Source organism: Tursiops truncatus, chromosome 9 (genome assembly GCF_011762595.2).
Source record: "Tursiops truncatus isolate mTurTru1 chromosome 9, mTurTru1.mat.Y, whole genome shotgun sequence".
Taxonomy (NCBI): Eukaryota; Metazoa; Chordata; class Mammalia; order Artiodactyla; family Delphinidae; genus Tursiops; species Tursiops truncatus.
In genome coordinates this window covers 41341470-41358839 of record NC_047042.1, presented here as the reverse complement: position 1 = coordinate 41358839, position 17370 = coordinate 41341470, and the positions used below count along the sequence as shown (strand labels likewise).

Genomic DNA, 17370 nt, shown 5'->3' with positions numbered 1-17370 from the left:
CTTGCTTCTTGATTTATTTTTATAAATTATTTTTCCCATAAATAGCAAGGTAGTATCATCAGAAGACTTGTAGCCCTTGGGAAAAGATAGTAAAAAGTGATAAACACACACACACACACACACACACACACACACACCCTAGATGAATACTATAAATGAGGGAAACTTTTATAAAGATAAATTGTGAAAGGGTGCAGTTATACATCAGCTGTCAGACTAGCAGCTGGAGGGTCACTGGGGATGTGGTTTGACAGGGTTTTCATCACTAAGAAAGACGAGGACACAGGCCTCTGACTCCCCTTAAGATGTTCACTCTCTCCTCCATTACTACTTTCTAGACTCACCGACTGACTCTGATTTTGAAATTCTTTTCACTCTTCCAGGAAATCAGGCATGGTATTCTAGAAGGAATGGTTTTTAAATGGTCCATTAATGTATTTAACATGATTGCTGAATGTCCCCCTCTATTGTTCCAAAATGAATAATAGGGAATTGGGGAAACACTTTGAATTGTAATTTTATTCTGTGCTTTCTGTTTTATTTTTGCTTTAAAGCAAGCAAATATTATAGCACTTGACTATTATTGATACCATAAAGTAAATTAATATGGTTTAAGACTTAACAGGATAGTCAGGCTGCTTTTATATCTTGGAACAAGGGTTTTTTTAAGAAATTTGCAATTGCCCTTTTTTTTTTTTAACATCTTTGTTGGAGTATAATTGCTTTACAGTGGTGTGTTAGTTTCTGCTTTATAACAAAGTGAATCAGCTATACATATACATATATCCCCATATCTCTTCCCTCTTGCATCTCCTCCCTCCCGCCCTCCCTGTCCCACCCCTCTAGGTGGTCACAAAGCACTGAGCTGATCCCCCTGTGCTATGCGGCTGCTTCCCACTAGCTATCTATTTTACGTTTGGTAGTGTATATATGTCCATGCCACTCTCTCACTTTGTCCCAGCTTACCCTTCCCCCTCGCCATGTCCTCAAGTCCATTCTCTAGTAGGTCTGCATCTTTATTCCCGTCTTGCCCCTAGGTTCTTCATGACCATTTTTTTTGGTTTAGATTCCACATATATGTGTTAGCATACGGTATTTGTTTTTCTCTTTCTGACTTACTTCACTCTGTATGACAGACTCTAGGTCCATCCACCTCACTACAAATAACTCAATTGCGTTTCTTTTTGTGGCTGAGTAATATTCCATTGTATATATGTGCCACATCTTCTTTATCCATTTATCTGTCGATGGACACTTAGGTTGCTTCCATGTCCTGGCTATTGTAAATAGTGCTGCAGTGAACATTTTGGTACATGGTAGTTCTATTTTTAGTTTTTTAAGAAACCTCCATACTGTTCTCCATAGTGGCTGTATCAATTTACATTCCCGCCAACAGTGCAAGAGGATTCCCTTTTTTCCACACCCTCTCCAGCATTTATTGTTTGTAGATTTTTTGATGATGGCCATTCTGACCCATGTGAGATGATATCTCATTGTAGTTTTGATTTGCATTTCTCTAATGATTAATGATGTTGAGCATTGTTTCATGTGTTTGTTAGCAATCTGCATATCTTCTTTGGAGAAATGTCTATTTAGGTCTTCTGCCCATTTTTGGATTGGGTTGTTTGTTTTTTTGATATTGAGCTGCATGAGCTGCTTGTAAATTTTGGAGATTAATACTCTGTCAGTTGCTTCATTTGCAAGTATTTTCTCCTACTCTGAGGGTTGTCTTTTTGTCTTGTTGATGGTTTCCTTTGCTGTGCAAAAGCTTTGAAGTTTCATTAGGTCCCATTTGTTTATTTTTGTTTTTATTTCCATTTTTCTAGGAGGTGGGTCAAAAAGGATCTTGCTGTGATTCATGTCATAGAGTATTCTGCCTATGTTTTCCTCTAAGAGTTTGATAGTGTCTGGCCTTACATTTAGGTCTTTAATCTTTTTTTTTTTTTTCTTTTTGCGGTACGTGGTCCTCTCACTGCTGTGGCTCTCCCATTGCAGAGCACAGGCTCTGGACGCGCAGGCCCAGTGGCCATGGCTCACGGGCCCAGCCGCTCTGTGGCATGTGGGATCCTCCCGGACCGGGGCACGAACCCATGTCCCCTGCATCGGCAGGCGGACTCTCAACCACTGTGCCACCAGGGAAGCCCCTTTAATCCATTTTGAGTTTATTTTTGTGTATGGTGTTAGGGAGTGTTCTAATTTCATTCTTTTACATGTAGCTGTCCAGTTTTCCCAGCACCGCTTATTGAAGAGGCTGTCTTTTCTCCACTGTACATTCCTGCCTCCTTTATCAAAGAAAATGTGATGATATGTGTGTGGGTTTATCTCTGGGCTTTCTGTCCTGTTCCATTGATCTATATTTCTGTTTTTGTGTCAGTACCATACTGTCTTGATTACTGTAGCTTTGTAGTATAGTCTGAAGTCAGGGAGCCTGATTCCTCCAGCTCCATTTTTTTTTAACATCTTTATTGGGGTATAACTGCTTTACAATGGTGAGTTAGTTTCTGCTTTATAACAAAGTGAATCAGTTATACATATACATATGTTCCCATATCTCTTCCCTCTTGCGTCTCCCTCCCTCCCACCCTCCCTATCCCACCCCTCCAGGCGGTCACAAAGCACCGAGCTGATATCCCTGTGCTATGCGGCTGCTTCCCACTAGCTATCTACCTTACGTTTGTTAGTGTATATTTGTCCATGCCTCTCTCTCGCTTTGTCACACCAGCTCCGTTTTTCTTTCTCAAGATTGCTTTGGCTCTTCGGGGTCTTTTGTGTTTCCATACAAATTGTGAAAATTTTTGTTCTAGTTCTGTGAAAAATGCCATTGGTAGTTTGATAGGGATTGCATTGAATCTGTAGATTGCTTTGGGTAGTATAGTCATTTTCACAATGTTGATTCTTCCAATCCAAGAACATGGTGTATCTCTCCATCTATTTGTATCATCTTTAATTTCTTTCATCAGTGTCTTATAATTTTCTGCATACAGGTCTTTTGTCTCCTTAGGTAGGTTTATTCCTCGATATTTTATTCTTTTTGTTGCAATTGCCTTTTTCTTAATCAGCCTCCCTCCTTTATTTCCGGGTATTCCCTGCTCCCTCATGTCTCCCACTGGAGTTTCCCATGCAATGAAATTAAAATTAAGAGAAAGCTATGACAGAATTCTCTTTTATAGACTCCATTCTCAAGACAGTTTTTCAAATCCCATGGCCCACATCTTCCTGGCATGTCCTCAGCTGTCATTCTTCCATGATGCCAGGCTCAGTCATTACTGAGTTTATTTCTTCGAGTGCTCTGTTACTATTCTTCCCATGTCACAACATTGTGCTTTCTGAGGAATTTAGGTGAACATACTTGTGGCAAGTGAAATGAATATAAAATGATTCATGATGGAGTACTGACAACTTTAAGCTGTGGATGAATTAGTTGGTCACTTAACCCTAGTGGTCTCTTTATAATTGATCTCCTAATTAACCTTAACTACTCTTTGTCCATAAACCTCACAGTTCACTAATTCTTTTGTTCATGTATTCATCCAACAAGAATTTATTGTTCTTACTATGTGTTGGGCTTCATTCCAGGCAAGGAACAAAACAGATGAAGACCTGGCCTCTCGTGTGTGTGAGAGGCAGTAAAAACACAACCACCATCCATAAAAGATACATAATATAAGGTGCCATAAAGGAAACTAAAGAAGAGCAGGAGGATAGAAAAGTGACAGAGGGAGTCAATGCCTGAGGCCTGGCAACTTCTCAGATGAGGTGGCATTTGAGCAGAGACCTGCATGAAGTAAGGGAGCTGCCAGGCCTATATCAATGGGAAGAGTGTTCCAGGTAGAGATAACAGTAAGAGCAGTGCTCTAAGGAAAGTGTGTGGTTTTAATAGAAGATTGGGTTCCAACTTCATCACCTCCGTGTGACATTGGCCTCAAGGGTTAGCATGAGAGGGGAGGTGAGCATGCTCAGAAATAGCAGAGAGCTGGGGGCAGTGAAGTGGCAGGGGCCCTTGTAAGAGCATCTCTGCCTGGGATGACAAACTAGATTGGATAAATAAAATTCAGAAATTTTTCTTTACCAAAAAATTTAAATTTAATTGATGGCCTAAAATTAACCACTTTGTTATCACCAAAATTGCCATTTGAAAATGATATGTAATAGAGGACCAAATCCAATAGACAACACATACAGGAAAAGATAAAAGTTGCTCAAATTTGCTAGTCAGCAAGGAAATGAAAACAATGAGAGGGATTGATGTTTTGTTTTAGCCTGGACTGAGTGTTTTTCATAACTCAAATTGTGACCAAAGAGCTATGGGATTTGCAATAGGGTTGCCAAGGGGAGGACAAAGGACATTTTAGTGTGTTTGAAACAGTAATAGGAAAAGAAATGAAGCTGTTTTCTTATTGTATCTACCAAATTTAGCCCGTTTGTCTCTCTCTGTTCTCCTTTTCTACCCCTGTCCCCATCATATTCAGATTATATGATCAAGGAGAAAAATATGGCCGGATACATATCAGATTGTTGACTTGAGTTACCTTGGCAGGGAGATGCTATGGAGGAATGTGGAAAGGGGGAGGGGGAGTGATCTGAAGAAAAAAAAGAAAAAAGACTGCAACATCAGAAAGTCTGACTGCATGTAAGCATTTTTGTATGTACATACTGTTTTCAGAGTAATTGACACCGACAAGACCTGTAAATTGTAGTGTGTGTTGGCTTTTCTTTGGAGTATGTTCAGAGTTTAATGAAGGGAATCACTAGGGACTCAGACCAGCAAAATGTAGACCAGCTGTGTTCGTATTTGTGTTTGCAGGACATAAATTAGAGATGCAAAATAAAAAATGAAGTTAGTAATTGACTATGAATGTCCACATACATATAAAGAAATATGTGGGTTATTTAAAAAATTTTCATCTAGATTGAGCTGTAATGAACAATACAGAAAATAAGGAGACTGCAGATCACAGGTTTTTCAACAAGCGTTTGAGGCTAGCTGTATATTTTGAGCGGTTCATACACTGTGTTTAACAGGTTCCTTGCTCATTAGTTATATTTTAGCAAACAGCGATTTCAGAAAATGTTTTAGTTGCAAGCTACCCTAGAAGTAATTTAATTTGTGCATCTCTTCCTGAATTTGTTAATGTGTGAATCTTAATTTTGGGAATGAAGGGGATCTTAATTTGTTAATGTGTGAGCTTCTGCCTTGTTTTTTAGGATTGGTCTTTTACTGGTAGACATAGGGAAAATGGACGGGGAGAGGCTCGCCTTCTGACTGAGGGGGAAAGAAGAGCTGCACCATATTCTAGAGTATCTTATGATCCTCTGCTATTTAGTCTTTTTTAATTTACTGGAAACCAAGAGTTCCTTTGTCCAGGATGATTAATCTGTGGCCGCTGCAGACTTTTAAAGTAAAGGTTTGCATCTCTCAAACTTTCTCAATTGGAATTGCTAAAAAAGAAAAAAAAAAAGACCCAGGAAAGTGCAGTACAGTAGTAAAAAGATTTGGTTTTCCACTGAAAAAAAAATTTACCCACATTTGAGCAGCAAATGGTGCAAATTAAAACACAGATACACATGAGTAGAATGAAAATGATTTCCGTGTTTATGTTTATCACCAACATAGTTATTTACAAATAACCCATATGAAAATGTAAAAAAGCATATTACATCTTCACATGCCATCTATATTAACTGAATAAAGCTTAGTGACATTATTTGCAAATCTGTAGTTAATTGTACATAGACATTTTGTGCGTTAAAAAAGAAATGTACATAATTTAAAATAAATTACATTACACAATTTACAAAGTAATATTAACAAAAACTTCTTAGACAGCTGCCTCCTTACTTAAAATATTAATAAATACTCAGGTAATTAAATTAACCAAAAAACATATTTAGGGGATTATAATTTATAGAAAGACATTGCAAATTTAATAAAGTTATATTTTACAATGACAGATACTGATCGCTTCAAATCTTTGTACTAGAAATAGGCAGGAAAAAGTGTCAGGAAGGAAATCTTAATGTTTCCTTTGAAAAAATAAACATAAATAGAGTCCTGAAAAATAGTTGGGAAAAGCTCACTGAGGGTTCAAGGTAGGTAATCTAGAAACTATTGTTTAAAAAAAAAAATCTACAAAACACAAGACTGACACCCAGTGATAGTTTAAATAGACTAGAGGTTTTTGATCACTGGAAACATGACTCTCACAAGCTAAATGTCTTCATATAACTGCCATTTTAAGATCTGCCTTGGTAGAAGCACGAAAACATAAAACTACAAAATTAACTCTATCCATTTAGCATTTGTTTTACTCATTTCATAATGTAGACATAACCATTTCTCAGTTTCCCTGCTAGATACAGAATTATATCACACTGGAAAACATCCTTTTTATAAAGAGTCATGTCTGCCGGGCCCACACTCCAGTTTCAGACACCTGAAATCCTGCTCTGCACTCTCAGCCACCTGAGGGCAGGACCAGAAGGGACAGGCAGAAGTTTCAGTTCTCACATCTTAATTAGACCCAGGAAAGATCACTGCCTGACGTGATTCCTCACAGATTTGTTCATGGACTGCTCTCCTTTCAATACCCTCAAGCTTAGAGTGGAAATAGAACAAGAAACATATTTGAATTTGGTAATATTTTTACAATTAGTGAGACCCTGGATCATTTGGGAAGCCTGATTCTTGCAAATCTGTTCAAACCTGGATTCAGCCTAAGAATAGGCTCTTCTTTCTGTAAGTTTTGAAAGGTGCAGGCCTCCCTCGCTGTCTTGTAGACTAGCACGTGAACAAAGGCATGAGGGGAAGATTGGTGGAGGGGGATAGTACTGGGTAGGACTAAATCTAAGGTAGGAATTGACATTTTTACAGAAAACGTCTGTTGTTTTTTTTTTGGCATGTCCTCCACAGCTTTTCTTTTTTACTCATGTCTTTGACCAGTACATTCTGTTTACATCAACCTGTTCACACTCTAAATGACACTTTGACTCCAATAGGAAAGACATATAGGTATTCACCGCTTTTTTTTCTTATTAAAAATGTAGGCATGTTTAGCAGAAGGTGGTTCTGAGGGAAGCAGACAAGATTAGTTGTAGATAAGAGAGCAGAGTAGACAGAGACCAGGCACTGAACATCATCATAAAGGAGAAGGATATACAGGGAGTTAGAGGAGGTTAAAATAAAAATTGAGAGGTGTTACTTGCCACTATGACCACTGCCACCTGCCTGAGGGGAGAGGAGCCATATAGCCAAAGCCTGCCAGCATGGCCCGAGACATGGACATTACATAAGGAAAAATACTAACCGTGTTGAACACTAAATCTGGAGTGAAGGGTGATGTGTGTGTGATTTTCACTCATTAAGCATTTTTCCTTGTTTTGAATGTCTTAGATATAGATGTAAACAAAAGCCATTACTAATATTTTACAGTGCCTAGCAGAGTGTCTTACATGTGATAATTCAATAAATATTTGTCTTGTTATAGGTACTTGTGCTTTGTTATAATTAAAAACATGCTTTTATGCACTCCTTTTTAAATTAGCTTTAAGCTACACCAGAGTCCTCAAAAAGGCTTTGAAATAAGGATTGTGGTCAATTTCCTAGATTAGATATTGATGAATGAGCAAACCACCCTCTTTCAAGAGAGATCAGTTATGCCACTTCTGTGTCATTTAAATGGAAACAGTCCAACAAAATAGCATAATACTGTGTCAATATTTTTCATTTCTTTTTTTAAAACCAAGCAAACCTTCATACTTACAGAACAGTAATTCTTAATCTTTGTGGGCTCACAGACCATTTTGGTAAGTCAAAAGTGTCAATAGACAAGTTACTACTATATTGCCCTCCTGAATTCTTCAAATAAACAGGAGGAATAAGGTTTTGATGAAATTCCAGTAAAGTACTTAACTCATTATTGACTCATGCCAGGAACAAAAATAAGGCCATTTTCATGTTATAAACATGAATATAGTAACCTTCATTTGTCCAAAATAGTCAGCTATCTACATTCTCCTCTTTGTACCTTTCTAACAAGAGGTCATCCAGTATTTATTTATCCTAATGAGGAACTTCCAGTATGCTCCCTAGTGTTAGATCACATTGAACCTAGCGTCCTTCATATCTGTAAAAGGTAATCAATTTATGAATAAAATCATCTTGTATTTTCATGACATTTTATAATGTTGATCTATTCATTTAATTTTAACAATATAGGTAGGATGATACTGATCTACTTTCTGAATTAATGACTTTTAAATGATCGTAAGTATAGCATTAGTAGCAACAATATTTTATTCTAGTCAACAATTTCAAGGGTATTGGGTATGGCATGCATTTCATAAGCCTGTCAGTGAAACTCTTCAAGTAACTGCAACGGACTATTTCTCAACCATTTTGGACAAATGGAGTTCATTTTATTCAAAGAGATCAACTTGAGGATTATCTGGAAGACCCCTGAGTACGTATATTGACAATCACAGTTTTAGGGTGACAATATTATTTTTGTCTTCCTCTTTAATAAGACAGATGAAATGGAATTGTTTTTATGCTTTTCCTTGTTCAAATCCTTGGTTTAAGGTAAAATTCTCATTTTCCTGACATCATGTTTGCTTAGAAATGATTTACATGTTGCTTAATACAGTGAATGTTGAATAAGGAATTAGTGCTTACCACATTTAATGCTTATCGAAATATGTAGAAATCTGTTTATCTGAGGGACAACGACATTCCAATCTGTCTTTTGTAATCTTTGCAAATACTCTAGCAAACAGGAGGGGGAGTTCAAACTCTAGTATGAAGGTAAGATACCTTCTAGTCCAAACCACTTGTATAGCAACACAGCTATGTTTAAGACAGAATAGCTTGTGATGCTATTTTTTAAAGACCTGAAAACGTAACGTCCTTCCGTCTCCCAAAGGTTGTCACAATAAATGTTGCCTGAAAAATGGTATCGCTTTTTAATGGCACCTTTTGAATTTTCCTTTCATACGAAAGAAACCAGCCGAGTTAGATATCATTTTACTGTGCCATTCCCAGGGCTACATCTGTGAAAAATATAGCTACTTCCAATACAGTGATAAGTTGAATGACCGTTTTTCATTTCTGAAATTAAACACTGATCGCAGTCTGAGGGTAAATGAATGAAAGCTCAGGATGACACAATGGAGAGTGAGTTAGCACTGAAAAAGCTTCTAGACCAGGGACCAGCCAAACCACAACAAATGTGGTCTGCTCACTTCTTTTAAAGGAAGTTTTATTGGAAAACATCCATGCTCATTCTTTTATGTACTGTACTGTGTATTGTCTATGGCTGCGTTCTCACAATGGCAGAATGGAGAAGTTGCAACATAGACCTGGCTGAAAATCTTTACCATCTGACCTTTTACAGAAAAAGTGTGCCACCCTTGGTCTAGATATTTAATGAAGCCCTGGACAAAATATTTATTCTTCTCTTTTAAAAATTCTAGTTTTTGATATCATACATTAAAAAGACTCGCTTCAAATTTTACTGGTGAGGAAGACAAAACAATGGATTTTGAAATACATTCCATCTGAAACTAGGAAAACAAATCAGGGAGAAAGAAAAAATCAACACACAATTTTGATTTCTTTTAGTTACAAAAATCACAAACACATTTTTTTCCATCTGCTCAAAATTAAAAAGACAACCAGCTCCTTTTTTTCTTTTCTTTTCTTTTTTTAACAAAGATAACAAGTATAAAAATCTAGTCATAAACAGCCTTCAAAGTACAATTAAAAACCAACTAGAGGGACCCATCTTTTGGAGGGTTAGTGAGTTCGGGATTAAAACACTTAAATTACCGCCATGTTGTTGATGTCACAATGGCTGCAGTGATGAGGAAGTGTGCAGCAGATGTAATAGCTAATTCCATTCTGTCGCCATCCCAACTGAACTTTACTCTCTTTAGGACACAAGAACTTGTAAATGTCTCCTTGACACTCTGAGCACAGATGTCTTCATCCCATATGAAAAGAGGCAGTTTCTATGGCAATACTGGTTAAGTGCCTATCATGCTGCACTAATATAGTGCAAAAATGTGCCTTCCATATAGCAAAAAAGATGCAGGCAACCAGTTTGAAAATTAGAGAAAGTAGAAACATACTGTATTAACACAAGCAAATTAGTTTTCCAGACAATAACCACTATAAAATACTGAACTTGAGGACTCTTCTAAGGTACTAGTACCTGTCCAGCATTTGTAGTTTGGAGAGAGACAAGAATTAAGTCTTATAAAAGGGTCTTTGCCTCTGAAATGCAGGTCAATGAAACTATCATCAATCACCAGGATGCTGAATTTATTCAGTGGGTTTTCTGCTCAGTTTAGAGTTTATCTTTATTCACCGTTAAAATTGCTTATTAACAAGTACATAATCTGACATAATGTGTATCATCAATTGAGTATACATGTTGTTATGTTTGACTATAGTAGTGTAGAGATCTTGGTATAAACTCTTCATGCGAAAATGTTACTATGGTTAACTGCAGACAGAGGCTTGCATCAGGCATCCTAACTGGCCAATCCCACCACCGTATTTTAGAGATGAAAGTGAATTATCAGTTGGTAGATTTCAGAAAGATCACATGAAACTCTCAGAATGCAGCATGTATTCAACTAAATCTCCTAGAATTCTCAAGGCTGATGGTTTCTGTGTAAGTGGTACTGTCTTGATATCTCCAGTGGCACTGTGATTTTCACTCTTAATGATGATCTTTTAAGAAGTTACAATGTATTTTAATCCATACAGTTTGAATAGCTTTGTGGCCTCTGGATATCTACAGCAAAGGTAGAAAGCTGAGACTGGTTGTTGCAGGATAAGTTATGGTTTACATATCTGCATCTCCATCGTAGGCTAAGGTTAAAGGTTTCAGTCGGTTGTTTTGCCTTCTTTGGGGTTTCTTTGGCTTTTTGCTGTAAAGAAAAAAAAAATCATTAAAATTGGGAGAAAGAAAATATTCAATTGCAATTTTTATTGTTTTAAATGAAAAAACTGGAAACATTGGTAAACCTAAATTGCTTAATTGCCTACACTGCCTAAATTCAACCTTAAAATTTGATTTTCTGGTTTTTTAATTTCTCTGTTTTATGCTCTGAATAAACTTGAAACAGAACCCTTCAAATATTTTATTATCCTGTAAAAGATGAATTGTTTAAATGGTATTCCTCTAGTACTAACAATGAAAATAATGTTATAGTATAATCATTTATATTTGTCCATAAACTTTTATAAATAACACAATTTATAATTAATAAATGTTTTAAGAGATAGTTGAATTGGGTATTACCATAATATCTTCCTCAGTAGTAATTCAATATAAAAATCTACAGTTCATCATAAGTATACAAAGTAATGTTTGCTTATAGAACGAAGGAGAACACACTTGAGAAGATGACCTGGGGCAGCTCTGGCTCATCTTCAGAAATTAAATGGATCACATTTGGTAGTTTTTAGATTATCTAAGACTAAAGCCATGCTTATTCAGAAATTCAGATGAACACTAATGTGGAATACTTATTTGAGACATTAGATTGCTGTTCTTGGTTATGGCCAGTTGAAAGTGTTTGCTCTGAAATAGAGATCCCCTTAGATTTTGAAATATTTAAACACTCACCAAGCTAGATATATCATGGAGACAATGAAGATGAGTAACACAAATGCCCCAGCTGCTACACCATAAACCCAGGTCTTTAGTCTCCCATCTAAGAAGAATGGATATTAGTCATTAATTTACATTAGTCTGGTATATATATGACAGTCTTTAACCACAACCAATGACCAGTCACATATGACCAAGTCCTTTCAAAACTCAAAATGAATTATTGCTTAGGCATAATTAATGATTAATGCAAAGCTGCTATAGTTAGTTAGATGGTCCTTCATTAAAGATAAATTATCAATGAAAATTGAATTGAAAAGCAATGAAGTTTGAATTCAAGTTCAGATTTCAAGGTAGCAGGCCTACATTTCTGCTGCTTCTTATCTGAATTTTCTTTTAAACCCAATATATGTGTAATGCTAATATAAACATTTTCTTCTGATTTTCATTCTATCTTTAGAATGGCAATTGTGAGAAAAGAAGAAAAAATAATGCAATTTCAAGAAAGTCCTGCAACTTTGAGTTAATGCTGACAGGTATCTCAATGTAAACTTTGTCATTTAAATATTTTTTCCAGATGAATTGATAGTAAATATATTTAACATTTTTGGAATTAATAATCCTTTATCTAGTTTATACTTAGAGTGTGCTTTAAAACTGATTTGACAATATCCTTTGTAAAAACAGCCAAGTTTGATTAACATATAAAAGGATCTCTAAATAAATTTTTTCTACCTTTTCTATTGTATGGAATCAGGACAGGATTTTTTCTTTTTTTCCAGTTTTATGATAGGAACTTTTAAAATTTGGTTTTCTGGTCTCATTCACTTTGAACTTCTCAGTTTTATATTCTGAATAAACTTCAAACAAGTGATACTATTAATGACTTTGCCTAACCTAACTTGATCCTCACACCAACATATATTTTCTGTTGCACACATACAGCTAAACATATGATTTTAGAATTAAAATTATAGATTGGGCAAACTGACTCCACAGAGACTCTGGTTTATGCAATATTTGGAAGGCATCAAAAGCAAATTAGTACTATGAATTTTTTTTTTTTTTTTTTTTTTTTTTGCCTAGAGCTGGATCAATTAGGGGTTCACTTGCTGGAAATAAACTAAGTTTATATTCTAAATACCCTTTTTTTTTTTCTCAATTCTAAAGATTTATAAAATTTGAGTCTGGGTTCAAAATCGAAAGAGCTCTATTGGGTTTATTTGCCCTGAGAGAAATTCAACAAATATTTTTGGGTTTCTCATAAACCAAGAGCAAGGTCTAACTGTATGTTCTTAAAACATGTACCTTTTTAATATATTAAAATGTTCACTTTAGGAAAACTATGTATTAAATGAAAAATGACAATAATAATATTCTCTCTTTAAAAATCAGTTTTGATGTGCGGAGATCTGCTTGGATTTTTGGTCAGGGTCAAGACTGCAAATGGCCATTTGCTGGTCCGCTGTCCTGGACACTGAGAGGAAGAGTTTCCCATGCTTACAGAAACAGGTCAGCTTCATATTTAACCACATCATCACAGGGATGATGTGGTTAAATATGAATCACCCAAATATTGAACATACTTAAAAAAAAAAATCTCAATAGTGATTCACCAGTAAGGGAAAGTGTTTTGACTAAATGCATTAAAAATGTGCTGGCTATGCAAATCGCTTCCTTCCTTTCTCATGTTTCTAACGGAGTCAGGAAGTAGTTTATCCCTGGCTTTGCCTGGAGATTTCCTTCGGTCATGAACTAGTCATCCCTCTAGGGTGTGAGAAAAAGTGTCATGATCTTAGTTACCACATAGCTCTTGCAGCACATTTTTAAGCACGAGCTTAGTTCTAGGGCTAAGCATATGGTTGAATCAACTGCAGAGAGAAAATGTACAGAGTAAGGATAGCATCTGATGAGGCTTCAAGCTTTTGTCTGTATGGGCTTCAAGTCCATTGCTAGATACATTACGAGCTGTCTGTTGAATATGACAGGTGTCTGGTCAGTCTCCAAGTTTAGACTGTCCCATCTAGACAGGAAGGCTCCATCCTTGCCCCCGTTTATCTGGTGCTAGTATAGATTCTGAGTATTTGAGTGTGCCAGCTCTAAGGGCTGGTAGAAATTGGTCTGGCTGCCAAGTATCTCCTGCATTGCTGATCTTCCTGTTTAAGGTTCAAATATTTAACACTCTGTGGCGAAATGGAAAATTCTTTAATGTCTTTATAGTTTTATTTGTTCGAGTTCTGAATGACAACACTTTTCTCCTAATATTTTCATTGTTAGATTTCTTTGTTCAATGTGAAAATAATTACACTTCTAAATTTAGGACTGAAATTAAATAATATCAATCCTAAAATTTTTCTCAGAAGTACTCATTTTTCTGAATTTTCAGCATGAGTGCTTTTTTCACAATAGTAGAAAATTATAATAATATATGGCAGTATCAACATAAATGACTATACATAAAATAATTAACTCATATGAAAATGCTTGCTCATTTTTTTAATCCTTTGGCATTGGTTAAATATATAGCTAAAGAATTCTACATCAACACTGTCTAGTCACTTCACCTGGCCCAAATGGCTGTAGAAACCAGGTCCTTCCCCGTCCTGCTGGGTTACTGGAGGGTTGGGTTGGATGTACTGCCCGACTGGTTTTCACATCTCCTCTTTTGTCCTCCACAGTGGGTATCACCACCACGGGGATAAGTGTGCATTGCTCAAGTGTACCATTGGAAGACATGACTTCAGTGTACCCTTCTTCACAACTGCACATCCTCGTCTGCAGGAGAACAAGACTTACACTGTACATGCAAGGTGATCTTTGTAAGCATAACAGACCTGACTTGAAGAGCAGGCTTTAAAGAAATATTGTTCTGGGAATCTACTTCATGTAATTTCTGTCATAACTACGTAAAAAAGAACACACTTTTTGTCCCTTTACAGATTTATTCTAACAGTAGAGGCAAGTGCATTCAGAATTGTTTATAGTGATAAAAGGAGAGGTCCCAAAATAGAATTTTTATGCCTCAAGACATGCTTTTTTGGGGTTGGGGAATGGATTGTACCAGAGGCAGTGGGGTGACAAATGATGAAGCTGGCTTGCCTACTCTAATGAATTCACACATACCTCGCTACAGTACGAGTGGGGTTGACTACACGGTGGATTACAAGACCTGTCAGCATCAGGCTGGCGCACCACCAAGCAGCCCCCTGCAGAACAGAAAATCATATTTTGACAAGTAGCATCTCTTGCAATGATTAAAAATACATCATTGTTGTAGACTTGTCTTTGAATCCTGAACCACCTTGGGAATCCCACAGACTTTTCTGAGGGCAGCTGACTGAAATATTTGGTTGACCTTGACCACTGTATTTCGGATCTCGAGGCTCTTCTTATTCAGAGGAGACAGCATAGTACCTGCCACTCAGCAGGTGCTCGATAAGCACCTGTTAAATGGATGATTTTATAGTTGCTACTCTGAAAACACTAATTGCCTGCAAGCTATTTATCATAGTTTCTGAGACCAAGTCCAGCACTAAAAAGCAGATTTAATATTCTTTTAAAATTCTTTCTTGGTTATTCAAATAAATAGTTTTCATGTTAAGATGTCCCTTTAATTCATGTGACTATCTTGTATATGTATTTTTTTTTCTTTTTTTTTTTTTTTTGCGGTATGCGGGCCTCTCACTGTTGTGGCCTCTCCCACTGCGGAGCACAGGCTCCGGACGCGCAGGCCCAGCGGCCATGGCTTACGGGCCCAGCTGCTCCGCAGCATGTGGGATCCTCCCGGACTGGGGCACGAACCCATGTCCCCCGCACCGGCAGGCAGGCTCTCAACCACTGCGCCATCAGGGAAGCCATGTATATGTATTTTTTATAATACATATTTCTTTTTGAGAAAATCACTAATTCAGGATATTTTTAGGGTATAAGAAAACAAAGGCAGCTATAAGTGTATGTCTGCACTATTGTTTTAACTTGACATTGCAGCTCTGTTTAGTCCTCTTCTTTCTTCCTTCAAGTACAGTACCAGGTGTGCTGAAGTTGTTATAATGAAGTTTCAAGACAAGAACAGATGTCATAAAGAAACAGTATGGTGGCATGGAAAGAACTGATAGTTTCAAACCATACTTGTTCAACTTAGAATTTTAGCAAGGCAAGATTTTTCCTTTATTTGTGGAATTGATGATCCTCTTGGAATCTAATCAAAGGTACCTATTAATTCCTTGCCTTATCTCTCTATATTATAAACAAAATATTCACAGAAAAATTGTTATGGAAAAGCAGTTAGTCATTGCAAGGCAGTTGCAGTTACATGGCCATACTGAAGTTATCATCATTAAACATATGAAGACAAAGTAAAGCAGCATCTTGAGTTTCTTATAAGGACAACTATTCATAAAATTAAAGCAATCAATCAAGCCAGATAATATACTTTACATGCTTGTCTATTTCTCATAAAGAATCTCATCTCTCCTAAAAGATGGAAGAAGAATGCATACAGAGTTTATCACAAATCAATCATTTACACATTTTTGGGGGGGGGGTATAAAACAGCATTAGAAGGGAATAAATACATGGGATACTTATATAGAAAAGAAGTTGAAAATATGAATTCTACAGGTAAGTCTTTTAAAATTTGACTTACCTTTGCATTGGGGAATAGCCCCAATTTCAGTGTGAAAAGAGCTTTTAACATGTAGAAGAAAAGGCAGACAACTATTATTTGCATCCATATTTGGGGGGGAAAAAAAACACTGAAAACTGATAGGATCCTCTGGGGAAGCTGTAAAATACCCTCTGAAGAGTTTAAAGAAGAATGTAGACATTCATTTTCAACAGCTGAGTTGAGTGGACCACCTCTATAATGCCTTTGGGTTCAAAGCCTATGCTTCTCTTCCCAGAACTCTGTCTCCCCCTGTTGCCTCGGAGAGTGGTGTGCTTGGAACAGATTTTTCTTCCAGAAAATAACGGTGTGAGAGAGCAAAGCGTTTCTTGGTAGGTGTCTTTTCTTTGTTATAGATGTATCCACTGGGAGTTGCTATTATCAAGTGTTTCTTAACACAGATTTCTCATGTCTAAAATCTTATCTTCACAAGAATACAATCTGACATCCTGCTCTAGCTTTCATAAGGAAGAAATTAGTAATTAGGTTTCAATAAATCCAGGTAATTTAAAATTCAATATAAAAACTTATGCTTTCCAAAAAGCATATCGACCCCTGCTCCTATCATCTTACTGTAGATATTACAGTTAAATTTATAAATGGACATTACTCAAAGGCAACAAAATGCACATTACTTTTTCTCCCTGCCAGAGGGTCAAAACAATGGCAGCAAGTCAGCAGGTCCCCCTGAACAGTTAACTGTCAATACTCAGGCTGCTGCTATGCTATGGAGATTCCTATAGATTAGATCTCTACAAATACATTGTTTAAGAAGAGACATTAGATCTTTGGGTACATGGGCCTGAGGCTGAGGTTCTGTTCTGACCCTGGTTTCTTTGTAGAAAATTTGCAGGGTGGTTCACTCCATCTCTGGAGCCAGTTTTCTTCCCTCTTCAAAGGGTCTTTGGGATCCCTTGCATTTACTGGACTCAGATAAGGAAACTTCAGTAACTGTAGATTAGAGTAGATCTTGGGGGTATATTTGGGTCAAAGGAGATTCAAAAAAAGTTTTCATTTGGATTTCTTCCTTCAATGTACAATGATTTTTGACTTGGGACAGAGTAGGTAGATTGGCTGCTCATATGCTCT

The 17370-nt window shown here is 36.7% G+C and overlaps 1 protein-coding gene and 1 long non-coding RNA gene across 2 annotated transcripts in view; one reads left to right on the top strand and one right to left on the bottom strand.

Moving 5' to 3' along the window:
* LOC141279536 (uncharacterized) overlaps positions 1–13408 on the top strand; it is a 51350-nt gene extending 37942 nt beyond the window's left edge. The window contains exons 2-3 of the long non-coding RNA XR_012333944.1: positions 12079–12154; positions 13014–13408. This is a non-coding gene — a long non-coding RNA (uncharacterized lncRNA). The remainder of the gene's footprint in view (positions 1–12078; positions 12155–13013) is intronic.
* THSD7A (thrombospondin type 1 domain containing 7A) overlaps positions 6096–17370 on the bottom strand; it is a 455780-nt gene continuing 444505 nt past the window's right edge. The window contains exons 25-28 of the mRNA XM_073809674.1: positions 14742–14824; positions 14183–14393; positions 11634–11721; positions 6096–10932 (exon numbers count right to left, since the gene is read on the bottom strand). Of these exons, the coding sequence (XP_073665775.1) occupies positions 10848–10932; positions 11634–11721; positions 14183–14393; positions 14742–14824 (467 nt within the window). The 3' untranslated portion in view covers positions 6096–10847. The remainder of the gene's footprint in view (positions 10933–11633; positions 11722–14182; positions 14394–14741; positions 14825–17370) is intronic.